The sequence below is a fragment of the Cyprinodon variegatus genome, unplaced genomic scaffold, assembly GCF_000732505.1.
Source record: "Cyprinodon variegatus isolate N-32 unplaced genomic scaffold, C_variegatus-1.0 Scaffold4, whole genome shotgun sequence".
In the NCBI taxonomy this organism is placed as follows: Eukaryota; Metazoa; Chordata; class Actinopteri; order Cyprinodontiformes; family Cyprinodontidae; genus Cyprinodon; species Cyprinodon variegatus.
The window spans coordinates 1,680,181-1,696,923 of NW_015150457.1; the positions used below are offsets into that span (position 1 = coordinate 1,680,181).

The 16,743-nt window shown below is 37.0% G+C and overlaps 2 protein-coding genes across 2 annotated transcripts in view; both read right to left on the reverse strand.

Moving 5' to 3' along the window:
* Positions 1-2,953: 2,953 nt before the first annotated feature.
* eif2b2 (eukaryotic translation initiation factor 2B subunit beta) lies at positions 2,954-6,471 on the reverse strand. Its single transcript, XM_015372162.1, has 8 exons — positions 6,232-6,471; positions 5,740-5,860; positions 4,010-4,161; positions 3,760-3,923; positions 3,587-3,682; positions 3,369-3,506; positions 3,221-3,287; positions 2,954-3,147 (listed from the first exon to the last, which is right to left on the reverse strand). The coding sequence occupies exons 1-8, from the start codon at positions 6,401-6,403 to the stop codon at positions 2,990-2,992; spliced, it is 1,068 nt and encodes a 355-aa protein (XP_015227648.1). The 5' UTR covers positions 6,404-6,471; the 3' UTR covers positions 2,954-2,989.
* Positions 6,472-10,433: 3,962 nt separating this feature from the next.
* tmed10 (transmembrane p24 trafficking protein 10) overlaps positions 10,434-16,743 on the reverse strand; it is a 7,486-nt gene continuing 1,176 nt past the window's right edge. The window contains exons 2-5 of the mRNA XM_015372181.1: positions 15,302-15,422; positions 14,991-15,064; positions 12,121-12,247; positions 10,434-11,661 (exon numbers count right to left, since the gene is read on the reverse strand). Of these exons, the coding sequence (XP_015227667.1) occupies positions 11,540-11,661; positions 12,121-12,247; positions 14,991-15,064; positions 15,302-15,422 (444 nt within the window). The 3' untranslated portion in view covers positions 10,434-11,539. The remainder of the gene's footprint in view (positions 11,662-12,120; positions 12,248-14,990; positions 15,065-15,301; positions 15,423-16,743) is intronic.

Genomic DNA, 16,743 nt, shown 5'->3' on the forward strand with positions numbered 1-16,743 from the left:
TTTGGAACATTTAAATTGACCAATATAATTTCAAAGTGACCCATGATTCAACTATGACCTTCACTGATTGATGACATATTTAATAGATTCTGTATTTTTAAAATAAATGTCCAATTGATATGAGTGAAGATGCGTTTCATTGAATATGTCTGTCCAAAACACATATTTTCAGAGAATTTCCCTACTGATGCTTTCTTCAAATCTGCCAAATGTTGTGAAAGGTAGACACATAGAAATGCTTTACCTAAATATATGTACATCTGGTGGGTCCTGATCAAGAGGATTCTTACAGTAAACTGTTTAAGAAGAGAATTTACATTGGTTGAAATATATCTAAGTCTGATAGCTCTTAGACTTAGACAAACTTCATTGTCATTTTAAATACACAAAGTCTATATTAAATGAAATTTTGATGCCTACAGCTTTTAAACCATGAATGAGCAGCTTTGCAGGGAAAATAACATTTCTATTTATAAAGTGCAGCAGTGATCAAAATGTAACCAGAGTAGGAGAAGAAGAAAACCAGTTTAAAGACATGGTTCAAAAGGCATTGATATGGAAGTTTCAGAGCAGTGCAAAATAAATAAATAAATATGGTGCAAAATGCAGTAAAACACTGAGGTGAGTTTCATTTAAAGGGATTAAGAAATTCGCCATGCTTTGCAAATATTATGTTTACAAGCATGATGCAGAGTCTCCATTTGTGACTTGATTAGTTTCAACAGTTCAACAGTCTAATGGCAGCGGGAAAAACTGCTGCAGAACCTGCTGGTCCTACAGCGAATGCTGCAAAGCCTTTTCCCAGAGGGCAGCAGGGAGAACAGTACATGGTGGGGGAGTGAGGGGTCGCTGATGACGTTATGGATTCTGGACACACAGCGCTGTGATGAAATGTCTGTAATGGAGGGAAGAGGAGCCCTGATGATCCTCTCTGCTGTTCTCACCACTCTTTTCACCTTCTTCCAGTCTGAGGCGCTGCAGCCTCCACCCCACACAGTGAGACAGCTGGTCAGAACACTCTCTATGGTGCTTCTGTAGAAGGTGGTGAGGATGGGTGGGGGCAGGTGGGCTCTACTCATCCTCTGCAGGAAGAACAAGCACTTCTGTGCCCTTTTGACCAGTGAGATCTGTAGACTCTTTCAGAATGACTTTTCAGCAGCCTGACACATCTATTTATCATTTAGATCTAAAATATAGAACAGCTAGAGGATTTCAGAAGTCTAAAATTATTCTAGAAAGTGAAAAGTTTACTTATGGTATCAGGAAATGAAAAGACATGAATGAAAAACACTGGTTCAAGAGAGGATCTGAGAAATCTTTTGGTTAATTCTTTAGTAAAACATTATAGCTGAGGACATGGCAGCATGTTGTCCTTTGGCTGAAGGCTGATTGAAAGAAAGACAGAAATTAGAACCGGTTCATTTGTAAAGTCTCTGTTCTAAATACTTTTTCAGACCCACAGGCTACTTACCTTGTTAATCAGTCAATATGAACTCAGTAGTTTTATAAACACAGAAAGAAACTGTTGTTTTTAAATAAAAAAATTACTGGAGGCAATAATTAACAACGTCTACACAAACAAATTGTTTTATAGATTGGAATTTAAAAACAAAGTCGATTTTAAACGTCACATAGTTTTAAATACCTAAAGACATTTCAGAGCAATAAAAGTTGACTATGTGCAGTTACCTCTCCCACCTCTAGGTGTCCCTCTCCTGTGTCTCCTGCTATCTCCTCCTTTATCCAGGTGATGCTCCTGTCAGAGCAGCTGCTCCTCGCCGGGTGTGGTGGCTCTCACCTGTAATCCAAGCTACTGGGAGGCTGAGGCTGGAGGATTGTTTGAGCTCAGGAGCTCTGAGCTGCAGTGGCCTATGTTGAGCAGGGGTCCACACTAAGTTCAGTATAGATATGGTGATCCTGGGGGAGCCTAGGACCACCAGGTCATCTAAGGAGGGGTGAACCGGCCCAGGTCGGAAACGGAGCAGGTCAAATCCCCCGTACTGCCCAGTAGTGGGATCGCCTCTGTGAATAGATGCTGTAGTTCAGCCTGAGCAACACAGTGAGACCCAGTCTTTTTATTCTCATCACTACAATACTGCCACACCTACAGTTACATTGGAACAAAACACAGCTGCTTTATTACTTATTTTAGCTTCTTTTTTCATCTAAAACCTTCAAACAGCAGCTGTGGCATTTGTCCAACACCGCCTCCTACTGGAGGTCAGCTGATACTACATCAAGCTCTGATGACCAGATGATAAAAACATTTCAGTAAAACAATAATCAGTCTCATAATTGATTGATAGATCATACTTATTGTCTCAGTTCGTGAAACAGGTTGTCAGGATTTGTTTTACTTTTTAGATGTAAAATGTATTTACCGTACTTTACTATTAATTTACTGTCGATTTCCTTTTAAGTGTATCCTTGTTCGGATTCAAATTTAATCTCTCTAAACTTTATTTTTTTTAACCTTTATATCCAATATACTCCATTTATGTTTTTCTTTTGCAATATTTAAATTTCCCAACTATGGCACAATAAAGGATATTTCTGCTTTAAAAATCTTTTGACTGATTGTGAGAAATCAGGAGAACTATAGCTCCAACTTTTAGCAGTTTTTCAAAATACGGTGATGGGGGCTGGGGGTTTAAAATAGATTCCTATTTCCTCCTTTTCACGCCCTTACCAATGAATGAAACTTTCTTCAACTGACAGTCTTCAGAAATCAGGAAACCCCTAGTAAACATCTGATTAATATTTTCCATTATAAGTTAATCAGAAATGAATCCCCATCTAGTCTTTAAGTGCTGGTTATCTATATTTATGCTGAATTAACACAATCTAAACTGGAGCCACTTTAGCTACTTTCTTCCACATGAAGAGGAGATCATCAAATAGAAACAGTTTAGACACAAAGACCATTCCCAAAAGTAAACCAAGCACTGCAGACACAGCTTAAATCATCTTTATTGATCAGTTACTGGGATTAAAGCTCATGGTCCTCTGGGTGGTACAGTTCACTCATCAGTCGGTAGATATATGATGGCGCATGTCCTCCAATATTAGAAATGAAGAGTGTTATGAGCTCCGGAGGGACGTAGTCAAACACGGGACAGTGCGCATTGACCTTTGAGAGGATCTCACCTGAAACACATTCAATGACCACAGCTGACAAACTGTTCTAACGAAGAAACATTATGCATGCAAAGAGGTGTACCTTCAGTAAAAGGGAGGACTTCATGTGGGGAGACAAATTTATGAAAAGTGTCCTCCTCGTTCGGGAACTACGGAAAGAAAACATTTCCTGTTTCTTATCTTTGTTTAAGAAATACCTGAGAAATAGATGAAGTACTTTATTATTGTACCTGAGGCGACAGCTTGAACATGGGGGCACAGACAATAAGAGGTGTTGAGTGATGCTTGGCTGCTAAGGCGAGAGTGTGCGTCCCGTTAACGGCTCTCAAACCCCCGTTTGCGAGAACTGTCTGAGTTCCAATGATGACCTGACAAACATATAAATATTAAAACTTAGTTGCTGATCATCCCCCTGATCACAGCATGAGTTTTCTGTGAAGACAAATACCTTATTGACCCGAGACATGACTGCAAATATCGCTGCGTCTGCAATCACTGTCGTCTCTATGCCGGCTTTGGATAAGTTGGTAGCCATTTCATGTCCCTGTGGATGCATTAAGTTTCTCATGAACTTTCTTCTAAAATTTAGTTTTCAAGTTCATTTTAATCCACTTCAGATACCTGACAGAACGGAGCACACTCTGCTACGATGACATGAAACTTGCGTTTCCGTGCGGCATCTCTAAGGAAAGCCTCCACTGTGCGAGAGCGCCCGATGGTCATGATAACCTCGTTGGAGTGGATGTGCTCCAGAGCCTGCATGGAGATGTTGTCTGTTGTTCCCTCTGGAAATTAAAACGACAGAAACAGTTCTTTAAACTTACAGACCAAATCAAAAATATTTTCCTGTTTGCAGAGCAAACCATCTTACCCAGCTCAGTGAGGAGCTCGTTGATGGCCTCTATGACATTGGCTTTGAGGGGAGCAAAATGCTGCCTGAAGTTCTCCTCACTGAGTCCTCCAGAGGTCAGCAGCTTATGGAGGGACTCCTGTTGGTCTGCCTCCTCACTGCTACCTCTAGACCTGGGGAGAAAACCTCAACAGTTAAATATTAATAAAAAAGACAACAAAAGGTTAAAATGTTTGACTCTGTGCACCATAAATGCATTTATCCTGAAAGGTATAGCGGAGGATCTTTGAAAAATCCTGCCCTCTTCACCCTGTACCTCTTCTGAGAGAGAACACCTATTAAATGCATCGGAGAGGCTGTAATTTTGATGGGACAGAATCCATTAGCAACTCTTGAAAATGGGAAAGACAGGAGTGAGTGATGCAGGTTCATGTAGATCGACAAAGATCTGGAAACGGTTAAAAAAAATTATCCTAAAAATTAAACAAAATAAAAATTAAACATGCCTAAATCTACAATCAAAGCAACAGGAAGTATAGGAAATTAGGGGGGATAAGGAGTCAGGTATGTCTTGTGCTGTCAAAAAGTTAGAATAGGAAGAGAGGTAGAAAATTAGATAGAATAATTTCTAACTTTCTATACATTCCAATCCAATAAAATTTGAATGTGTTAAAAAAATTGTGGAGTATTTTCGCACATTTGTTAAACGACATGCCCTCTTCACTTTAAAAAGAAATACAAATGAACAATCCTGTACCCACCCCTGAGAGGTAACGCCTATTAAACACATTCGAGAGCATGCATGAGCCAATTTTTCCTTTTGCACACTCGGTTTACAATTTTCTGTTTGCGTCGCTCGTACAAGCTTACTTTCCAAAAGAAGATTTAGTATTTTTCCACTATGTCAGCCTCACCACTGGGGAAAATGGGGATGAGCATGTAGGACGGCCTTACATAAACATATCACCAGAATGATTGACAATTAGGAGGACCTCTTATTTTGATGATCCACCCAGAAAAAAGAAAATCCTCCACTATACCTTTAATTTCCAAAGACTTGACTGGATGCATTCTTTTCAGCCATGACTAAAGGGTTGTCAGACATAACTGGTTTACTTTGAGCATCTTCGTTAAAGTAACATGCTGATCCTGGTTTATGTCAGTTACAGTTAACCATGTAAAATTATGTCTTTCAATCACTACAGATATTTTGTTTCATTAACTTTTTTTTGTTGCATATTTTGATCCTTTCTGCTCCTTTCATTCAGGATTATAAATGTTGGTTTTTATGTTTAATTATTTTGTTTGAATACACCAAGTGATTAAAAATGTCGAAATAAACTATATCAAAAAAGCATCTTCTAAACTCTAAAGACAAATGTATGAAGTGAAGATAAGCCTAAATGGGAAAAAATTCAGACAGAGGTACAAAATGTGCGGGATGCAGATCAGCATAAATAAATTAAAAATCACAGAACTGAGTTTATTCTCTGCATGTTCTCCCTGAGCATGTGTGGGTTCTCTCCGGGTACTCCGGCTTCCTCATACAGTCCAAAAACATGACGGTTAATTGGCTTCTCTAAATTCTCCTTAGGTGTGAATGTGTGAGTGAATGGTTGTTTGTCCTGTTTGTCTCTGTGTTGCCCTGCAATGGACTTAAGGTTAAACTAATTGCATGTTTTCCAAACACATTATGTTTATTTTTTTCCATTCCCAGTCCATGGATGAGGTACCAGTCAGTCTCTCCTCACCTTGCATACTCCTCTCTGATGATCTTCAGGACCCTCCTGATCATGTTGCCCACTGTGGTCTCTGAAGGCTGGGCAGCGGTCATTCTCCTCCCTTCTTTCCGGATTATCTCCATCAGATCACCTAAAACAAGTGGTCCAATGTTAATAATAGAATTACAGGGTGTAGACCTGTTTCTTTTAATTACATTTCCATCATAAGCGGCGCTGACACAGACTGCGGACAGACTGCCCCTTCATATTTGATGATTATCACTTTTTAGAATGTAGAAATGTTAATTATTAGATATAACAATAATACAATACTGAAATGTTACTCAATTTAATGAACACAAACAAGAAACCATGATGTAGCTTGACACATTTCAATGACTGAAATTATGGTACAACAGATGTGTCAGATGTTCATACATAACAAAACTATGACCATTTATATGATAATTTAGCTTTCCGTAAGTTCGTCCTAAGCTGCCGTTTAATTAGATATAAAAGAACCTGCGCTGCTCCAACGAGCCTGAGCTGTAATTTTGCGGAGCAGTGCGGTTGTTTCTCGGGCAGTTTCCGCCGAACCACGCAGAGGTCCCGCCCCGCTGCCTCCGCGCTTCAGGTCAGACAGAAAGGCTTCAACCCGCTCCGTCAGGTCCGTCTCCTTATCTGGGCCCGGCATGGTTTTATTTCTGATACAGAAGAGACGTTAGGAAATACAACAGCAAGTTTCTGCTGTGAAATATGATCCGGAAGTACTTGTGAAGAACATCCGGTGTTGCGTCAAAAAAAAAACAAAAAAAAAAACAGGAAAGGTGGCGCCATCTTGGGGCGGTCAACAATTCCGCTTAAGTAACGTGTTCAGCAGGCACGTAATCAATTTTAATCAACTTTAACTTATTTTCAAGGTTTTGTGTTTTTTTTTCTGAAAAAAAATAAGAAATGGTTCAGTGTATTTAAATATTAATAGTGGGGTTAAAAGTAATAGAATATTCAGATACGATGTATGTATGTTGCAATGTTACATGTATATATATATTTTTTATTAATACATACAGAAAGGTATGCACAAATATACATACACATATCTCTCACTCTATGCATATATATATATATATATATCTTACTATGCTGTAAAATACTGTAAAAATGGCCACAGCCTTATATTGATTATCTATTGTTCAGAGGCACAGTATTTATATTATATTATTTTTACTGTTTTATGTTTTGTTTTTTGTTTTTTTTTGTTTTTTTACTTTAGTCAGTTGTGGTTGTTTTTAAGTGCTTTTCCACTTATTCTATTATTTTTATGCACTTTTTAAGGTCCACATTTGTGTGACCACTCTTATTGCTTTAACAGCCTAATTTACCCATTGTGAGACAATAAAGGGAGTTATTCTATAATGATAATAATTTAACTGTATTGATCTCACATTGGAGAAACTTAACTCTGCATCCCCTTGGGGAGCAGTGGGCTGCCATTGTGCTGCGCAGTGTGGGGTTAAGGGTCTTGGTAGGAGAGCCAGAGAGGAAGTCTGTAGGCGTGTGACTAATTAGGAACCTCAGGATTCCAAGCTCTATGCCCTGACCACTAGACTGCCATTCCCTTTAATAAAAACAAATCATGTAGTGTATATATGCTGTTTATTTAGTGATGTCATACAAAGCTCTGATGCCTTTACAAAGGTTTTCACTTCATGAGTGTGTATCATGTTGCTGCTCAGTGGAACAGTGGGTAGCACTGCTGCCTTGCAGCAAGAAGGACCTGGGTTCAATTCCCAGCCTGGGTTTTTTCTGCATAGATTTTGCATGTTCTCTCTGAGCATGCATAGGTTCTCTCTGGGTTCTCCGGCTTCTTCCCAAAGTTCAAAATCATAACTGTTAGGTTAATTGGCTTCTCTAAATTGTCCTTAGGTGTGAGTGTGTGTGTGTGAATGGTTGTGTGTCTATGTGTTGCCCTTCGATGGACTGGTGACCTGTCCAGGGTTTACCCCGCCGCTCGCTCGTAGATGGCTGGAGATAGGCACCAGTACCCCTCGTGACCCCGCTTTGGATAACCGTTACAGAAAATTGATGGAGGTGCGAACTGACGGTCCCAACCCCATTTATAAGGCAAGAAATCCCACTATATTAAACCTAACAGGGGACACCAGTGAAGTGAAAACCATTTCAGGTTACTAACTGTTGAGGTTCATCCAGAGAATGCCAAGTGTTTGCGAAGCAGTAATCAAAGCCAAAGGTGGCTACTTTGCAGAACCTAGAAAATAAGACATATTTTCAGTTGTTTCACACTTTTTTGTTAAGTATATAATTTCTCATGTATTAATAATTAATTCATATTTTGTTGCCTTAAGTGTGAATCTTAAACTTTCATAATCATGAAAATAAAGAAAACTCAAACAACTCAACAAACTAAAGTCAGTTGAGTAATAAGCAGAGTGTATTTTCACTGGTTTGCCTTTACGCTCACATGATTGTTAATAACAATCAACTCTTAATGGTGTCTGCAGCTAGGACCACGTTCAACTTTTTTGTGTGTGGGAATTAGGGCTGAACGATTTTGCCAAATATCAAAATTGTGATTATTTTCAACCAATATTGTGATTGCAATAATCCTTTGCACTAAGCGCAAGCATGTCGATGTTTTACTACAGGTTTTTAGTTTTTCATGACCTTAAAAGCCTTCTTGTCCAGAGTACAGTAATGCAGGCCTTTACTGTTGATCAATAAAACAAAAAACAAACAAACAAAAAAAAAAAAAAAAAACAGAGGGGGAGTCAGTGGCAGTCTAGTGGTTGGGGCATTGTGCTTTCAATCCTAAGGTTCAATCCTCTCTCCCATGGACTGCCACTCTGGGTCCTTGAGCAAAGACCCTTAACCCCACACTGCACCCTGGATGCTGCACACTGCTCCCCACAGGGATGGGTTAAATGCTCTGTTGCTCTGTACCTGTACCTGTGTCAGTGTAATGACAATAACATGCTGGAAAAAAATCTTTCACAAACAAGTTCTTACTTCTACTAGTGGGTATTGTACTTCTATGTACAATAAACTTTAATCGTATTACTGCCACATAAAAGCCTGGAGGGAGGAATGTAATGTCTTACTCTTGTTAAATCTATTTGCATTTGGAAAAATGCATTTTTCCAAATTGCATTTTGATTGCAAATGCAATTAATTAATCAGCCTTAGTGGGAAGGCCATCTACAAGATTTGGCGGCATGTGTCTGGAAGATGTAAGCATTTGAAATATGATTTACGCTCTCAATTTATCCCAAAGGTTTTCCATAAGATTGATGGGGTTTTTTTTTGCAGGTCTTAAAAAAATTTTTTTTTAATTAATTTTCTTTAAAGTAACATCAACTTGTCATGCTTTAATTGCTTTTGGTTGCCAGGAACTAGCGGTGTTATTTTAAATGCTTCATAAAAAGGTAATCCACTTGATTTTCAACACCTAATTGATGATCTGGAGATGTCAATCTTTTTGGTAAGAGAGATAAAATCCTTAGTGATAAAATACTTAAATGGTCAGATTTGTTCATTAATTGCTCATTTAGAATAGAACAGAATATAAAATCCCTTTTTTTGTCCTACAATGGGGAAATTATAGAATTAAGAGCAGCAAAAAGATTGTAGAACAAATGTGGACCTTAGAAAAATTTATAAGAATACCATAATAGAGAAGAGTTATAACATAAACAATAAATGTACTGTACTGCAAGTTATTTTAACAATAAAAAAAACTGTGTACCTGGAGAATAAATAACCAATATACAGCTATAGACATTTTTACAGTAACGGATATTTGAAAATAGCAGCAATATCTGAGATATGAAAAATGACAGCAGCAAGTTATTTCAATCTGAAAGACTCACACAGAAAGAAAAGACAGAAGAATTTTATTGATACAATTACTTTAGTCATTGGTGCTCAACCTCAGCCAGAAACATTAGCGCTGAATTTTGCTTTGATATGCATAAACAGGAGTAAAAAATAGGGATGTTTCCCCCCAGGCCTGAAACTGGTGGTGGAGTAGAGATAGATGAAGTTGGTCAGTCCATGACTGCTGTATGGAGAGATCAAGAGGACTGCATGAGCTCATAGTGCTTCATTAGGGGACCTGAAAGATGGTTGCATGAACCTGTCCACGATGAGCAAGCATGAAGCAACAGTGGAGAGGAAAAACTCCCCTTTGGGAAGCAACCTCTGGCAGAAGCAGGCTCAACATGATGGTCTTCTGCTGGACCGATTGAGATGAAACAGGGAAGGCAGTAAGAGTCCGGGAGGAATGACACTCTCATGAAGCTTTAGCTATGATGCTGGAGATGGGGGGTTGAATTGGGGTCATCTGAATCAAAGTCAGGCATAGCGCAACAAGTGATTGTGTCTGGGTAGCACACTGAAATGTGCCTTTGGAGACCCTTTTAAGATGAACTCTGGATGCTGGTTGGCTTTCGTAGAGATGTGGTTCAAAGCTTATTGGCCTGTGTGGGAGGCAGGTAAGGAATTAGTTTCTTCAATTGAACTTCCGCCTCCATTTAACAAAGGTAGAAACTGTCCACAACAGTAGAAGATGGCTGATGCCACAAGACTCAGAGAAGGTCTTTATAAGCACTTGATTTATTTATTTTTTTTTCTTCTGAAGTTTAGTTTATGAAACAGAAATATATAGTTCCCTAAGTTAAGTAAAAAAGACAAAATAACTCGTGAAATCCATCCAATTTTTTATTGAATAAAAGCCCAACACAAATTTACAAAATTTACCAGTCAACATAAAAATTGACTGCGCTCCATGCGCATGTTTGTTAAAAATGTACGAGGACAGCCTTCAATGTTTCCTGTCAAATGAAAAAATTAAATATGAATATCTGCAACCGTCCACATTCACCTGACCCTGGTCTTAAACATTAGAAAGAAAACAGGAACACTGGATGGATCAGAAAGTTCTGTAACTTGGAGGCGATATTCTGGAGTTAAAGTAAAAGGCTGTATGTTTCATAATGGTTCAGTTTGTCACAGCATCAGACCACCGCCTTCTGACACGACAAACATTGCATAAATACATTGAAACGGGCAAAGAGAAATTACCTAGATGCAAAAAATTAAGGAATCTGAACAAACCAAAGTTCAAAGAGGAGAATGAATTTATATTTAGGAGGACATTTATCTGTATACTCAACCCCCACTCATCCCACAAAAACAAGATACCAGTAGAAACAACAAGGTGGTAATTATGGAAAAAAAACCCAACAACTAAAGAGTTAAATTTAGCTACCAAACATGTATGTTATTTAAGTGACAACATGGAAGTTCAGTGGTTGCTTATTGGCTTTGAGGAACAACACTCCATGTTTGAAAAAGCCTTCACTTAATAAAACAGTATTAATAGTATATGTGTTTGCAACAAAATGCGTGCATTAATATAGGGGCAGACATTCACTTGTGGCACATCCACTCACACCGAGCTCAATAAAAAAAAAAAAAAAAAACTTTTTAAATGAGTGATGAGGGAAAAAAAAATTTCTTATTTAATAAGCTGCAACATTCAAAACAATGCAGAAAGAAACCTGTACCTCCCATGTCTTACAATGCATTTCTCTCCACAAAGTTTTTGTTTCAGACTAGTAAATAAGCAGGTAAATCTTATTCTCCCCAGAGGAATTATGGATACGCTCAGAGCTTTGAGACTAGATTCTGAGCCCCCTAAACCCCACTTGATGTTTGTTGAAGCTAGTCCAAAGAAGGTGGATGCTGGGATGTGTATGCTGACTGGGAGGCAGCTTCCTCCCCCTCGAGGGAAGGAGCCTGATGAGTCGATCTACTCGATCAGCTTCTTTGCCTTGAAAAAACGCCTCAGGTAGAAGACCTGCCACGTGGCCAGACCGATGAGACAGCACATAGAAAATATACTGAAGTACAACACACGGGTGTTTGTCGACTCTGTAGAGATACAAAACAGTCATACATTAATGAAGAGCAAATCCTACTTCTTGATGCACTAAACCAAATACGGCCTCTTCTCCTGGACCAGGGGTCAGCCACGTTTTTTAAATCATACTATTCAGAAAATAGAAAACGATTTATGCATGCATTTATGCATTAAAAGACTTAATTAAAGGACTAAAAAACAAACTTCAATTATAAAACAACTGACCTAAATTGACAGAAAAATGTAAACCATTAGGATCAACCTGTTGCAAAAGATCTATACTAATATTGCATAATAAATAAATATATATTTATATAAATAATAAATGTTCATAATTATTTCCATTTGGGAAGCTGAACAGCTATAGAGCCTCTTTTAACTCACAAGTCTCATCTTGTGGACCCCTATCTTACTCAATCCAAAAGAAAAACGACATGTATGCTAATTTTACAAATACTAAGTTTGCGTACCATTGGTGTCCCGCATTTCCTCTTCCCTCTTCTTCATATAAGCAAAATCATTGACGATGGATTCCGACAGATCTTCCAGTCTCCTGAGTTCAACCTCCAGAGGCTTCAATTTTTCCACCTTTGCAATCTGGAGGAAAAATAACAAAACAAAGAGCTGATTAAAAACCACTTCTAGATGTCAGCTTCTCCAAAACAATCAAGAGAACAAAACATTTGAAATGATGTGAAACACTGAGGCCAGTAGGTGTCACTGCTGAGCTAAATTTTGATTTTTGATTAAACAATAGCTCTGAAAGTTTGAGTAAAGCGTTTTTAACATTTAAAAGCATTAATTTCCAAAACCTACTTGGGTAAGATATCCTTATGCCCTGGAATTATACAACTGATTTTAACATAACCGCTTTTAGACTTTACCCAATATCCTTTCTATAGTATCTGGTCAGCATTCATTTATGAAAGTTGTAAGAAAATGCTGATTTATAATTACAATAAGATTAAACTTGACACTAAAGTTATTACAAAAATAATCTAACTGCAGTTTTGCACATTTCTTTACTCTCAAACCTCTATAGATACTTTATTTATGGTTAATTCCGATTGATAGTTATATGTATAACAACCTAAATTTAAAGTTCATGTACAAGGGGGGAAAAAAAAGGAAGAAGCATCCTTTGTTTGTCCCATTTAAGTATTCTTTAAATAAAACTCTTCTTCCAGGAATAATTCAAATAAGCTATTAGGACATCAGAAACACTATTGCCCAAGACCAGTTTAAATATTTGAATTTCTGACGCAACTTTACACTTAAAAATAATAACCTGATGGAGAAATTTCCAGTGGAAATAGTTGGAACAGCTGTTGTAACAGGTTTATCAGCATACAGGTCACAGGTACTTTAACTGGAAAAGGCTTAAAAAAAACAAAAAAGTAGTAGATACTATGATAGGTTAACAGGCCTTGTTAAGCATTCTAAGAATGCTGCTTCCCTGTATACCGACCAGATGTGGGTTAGTAACACTAACAGGTCATGAGGCAAACACCAAACTCTAGTATCTTGAAACAAATGTTTGTAGTTTTTGTCAATTAAATGGTCCATCTACCGAAATAATTGTGTTCAAACATAACGTTAAACTTCTTCTAATTGTTCCATATAAGTTTGAGTAGAAAATACAGGTTGTGTTACTGAGGCTACCAATCAGAGCCACAGTTGATGGAAATCAATCTCATCTATAAGCGGAAGACAAATTAGCTTTACCCATATAAAAGCATTAGATCTACATCATGGAAAGACCAAATGCTTATCAGAGCCTGTGGGGGCGTAACATGCTACACACCTGGCTGATAATATGAATGATCAGATATTGATTTATTACAAAACAACATCTACTAATTAGAGTAAAAAAACACTTGGAAGGTTTTCCTTATGTGTTTTAGTATAAAATCAAACATGCCTGCTTTTTTTAGTTAAGTCATGATCTACAATTATTTTATTCGGTACCATCATTCACAAACTTCACAGTGAGTATCAGACACTATTATAAATGTGAGACAAAGATTATCTAAGGAGAGTTTGAAAGTTTTGTTTTAGACAGGGTTTATACAGGAATAATTAACTCTAATTTAATGATTTTTAATGCTCTTAGAAATAATTTTAATGCCATCAACAAATACCCATGACTCTCATATATACACGGCAAATTCCTTCATCTTTTCCGTTGGCAGGCTGTAATTCCTCAATTTCCAGCCACTTTTAATGAAAATTAGCATTTTCCCCATTCTCTAGCCTTTTCTCCGCAGCGAGCTTTTTTTCTGAACATACAGCTTTACGATCAACCGGAAGCAGTTCCGTGCAAATTTATCGCAATATATTTGCATATGTATATATTGTTTAATAAATTGTTTTTAGAAACTTTTTTTCTAAATAAAGCATTCTAAATGCCAAAATCATCGCATTTAATTAATTTTAATGCCAAATCAGGCCTTATAATAAAAAAAAATAATAATTGTTTAATGACTTTTAATGACCCCCGGAAACCCTGTTAGATCTAAATCATAACTTTATGGTAACAGCCTGACAAAAAGATGGGCCATACCTTAAAATATTTCTTAGACCCTATCAAACAGATTCCACTCCCTCAAAAAGAAAACACACCACAGCAGGGATTGTGTCTGCCAGACAGCATTGTGTAACCATGTTTTTTTTAACTTGTTGCAAATTTGTTCAAGTATTAAAGAAATTAATAGATGCGTAACTTCAGCTCCACCCTCTCGCCAACAGACAGGAATACCCTCTTCAAGTTCAACAGTGAATATCCACCGACGCATTTGCTCAGCTGAACAGCATGTAATGTTTGCACAATACATGTGGGCAGAGGAAGGCAAATCTCAGCAATCTACACTTTGACGATTTATTAGGAATTACTGGAAAAGTCCAGAATACAAGACGGACAGCTTCCGATTCCTTCTGCTACATCAACTGACATGCCACAATTAGCATTTTTATATTTCTGCCTGTTTAAAAATAAAAAAAAGATTTACAATGTTGACAAATGGCACTGACACTTCTGTTTGAACAAAGAAACTAAACTAACCCTTTACACTGATTTCAAATCTTCTGTCTTTTTTTTTTTTTATCTTTAACTGTAAATAAACTGAAGAAAATTGAAAGAACTGAATTGAAGCACGTCTTCCAAAAAGAAAAAAAAAAGGCAATATTTTACTTGAGATTAAGAATAATCAAGTAAATATGGTTGGACTGGAAAATCTCCAAGCCGGTTGTACTGGCCAAGTAGGTAAAGTATTTATCTACATGTTGGGATTTAAATAATTTTATAATCAGGAAGCACAGAAGTCTTCTTCTGAAACATTACCTCTTCGTAGTTTTTGGCCTCCACTCCGTGCTTCATGTCCAGATTGACCAGCTGGTCAGGCACTCTTCCTGTTCCTGCAGATTTTCACATGATTTACACTTTAACAGAATATGAAATTTAGCACTGAGATTATTTATTGTGCCAAGCAAACTTATCACTGTGCAACAGCACTCTAAAACTAGTTACATCTATCAGATTGAGGATTTAAATCTATCCGCATTATCTAATCATTGCATAAAATCAAACAAATTAAGATAATTTTTCTACTAGGTGCATGTTGTTACTTTAAATCTCTTAAATTTAACACTTACCCATGGGGGATTTGCTTTCAAAGCAAACCTCAAACATGTCGTAGTCCTCCGTGGTGAAAGCAAACTTTCCTTTTGTTGCATCTTCTTTCGAGTAAAGAGTGTGGCTGGAAGAGTCAGTGATCTAAAAGTTGCAACCAAATGAATAATTAAGTCTTTGTCCTAGTAGAAAGCAATCCCTTAATTATTTTTAATCTTAGAAACTTAAAAGGCATCCTATGTAGTTTTTGTGATATGAGAAATCATTTTAACAGCACTGATTGGTTTTTGGGTTTTCAACAGGAAATAACACTTTAAATAGTGTACAAATCAGCCACCGGACACACTGCATCATTCATGCACAGTCTATAATACACTTAATGATTGTTTAAACTTTGATTTTAGAAGACCTGGAAAAAAATTGGAAGTTCTCGATTAGTCCTCGATTTTTGGCCTCTTAAAGAAAGTATTATTTTACAGCAGTCAGCCTGTTCAGTAATTTGATTTGCATTATTTTTTTTATCTATAAAGTTTTCTATTGCTTATTTTAGCCCTCTGATCATTTCTGGTTTTTAATGTGTAAACTGGATATGTGAAAGTCAAGATTTTTTTGCTCAATACACATTTCAAGTTGGTTGCCGATTGCTGCTTTCTGGTCGATTAGCGATTATAGATCTTCAAAACAAATTCAAATGCCGAATTTGATAGATACAGAATTATTATTATTTTTTTTATATAACTGACGCTGTGAGTTGTTTTAAGTTTACAAGATGCCTCCAATATTTCAATATTATCTTACTGAAAGGCATCAATCAGTACCTTGTAAACAATAAAATGTTCTGAAATTACTGCTCTTCAATGTATATCGAAGTTTAAACCATTGATTTTCAGACTTTTATCTCCCAAAATTGAGGAAACTGAAGCAAACAAACCTGCCGGCCATTCAATCAGTGCATCCCTTAGATGTCTAACCAACTAAGTCTAGTGTTCTTTATAAGACTGAGTGGATTTGTTAACGGTCAGGCAAAGGAATTGCAAAGTGATAAATTAGTTTTCCAATAAAATGAAGAGCTAGAAATAACCAGCCAGTAGGATCTCAGATTATAGTTGCACTCTTCATGGACAGAACTCAGTACTTAATCATCGAAAACAATTTAATTCAATTAAGTTTATTAGTAGTGTCTACTAAATTATAAGAAACCCTGAAACTCAAACTGCAGATTTACAGAGTTAAATGAATAAGCCATTTTTTGGAACTTGACAAGAAAACAACTGGGTTTCTTTTGTCCTGCTCTACTCCAATGGATCTGAATGGGAGAATACCATCATGCAACACTTTAAATGGTGTGCAAAAAAACAAAACAAAAAAAACACCTACATATTGTGTAATACATATCCGACTGATTGTTTAAACTTTGATTTCATTTAAGAAATGGAATATATATATATATATATATATATATATA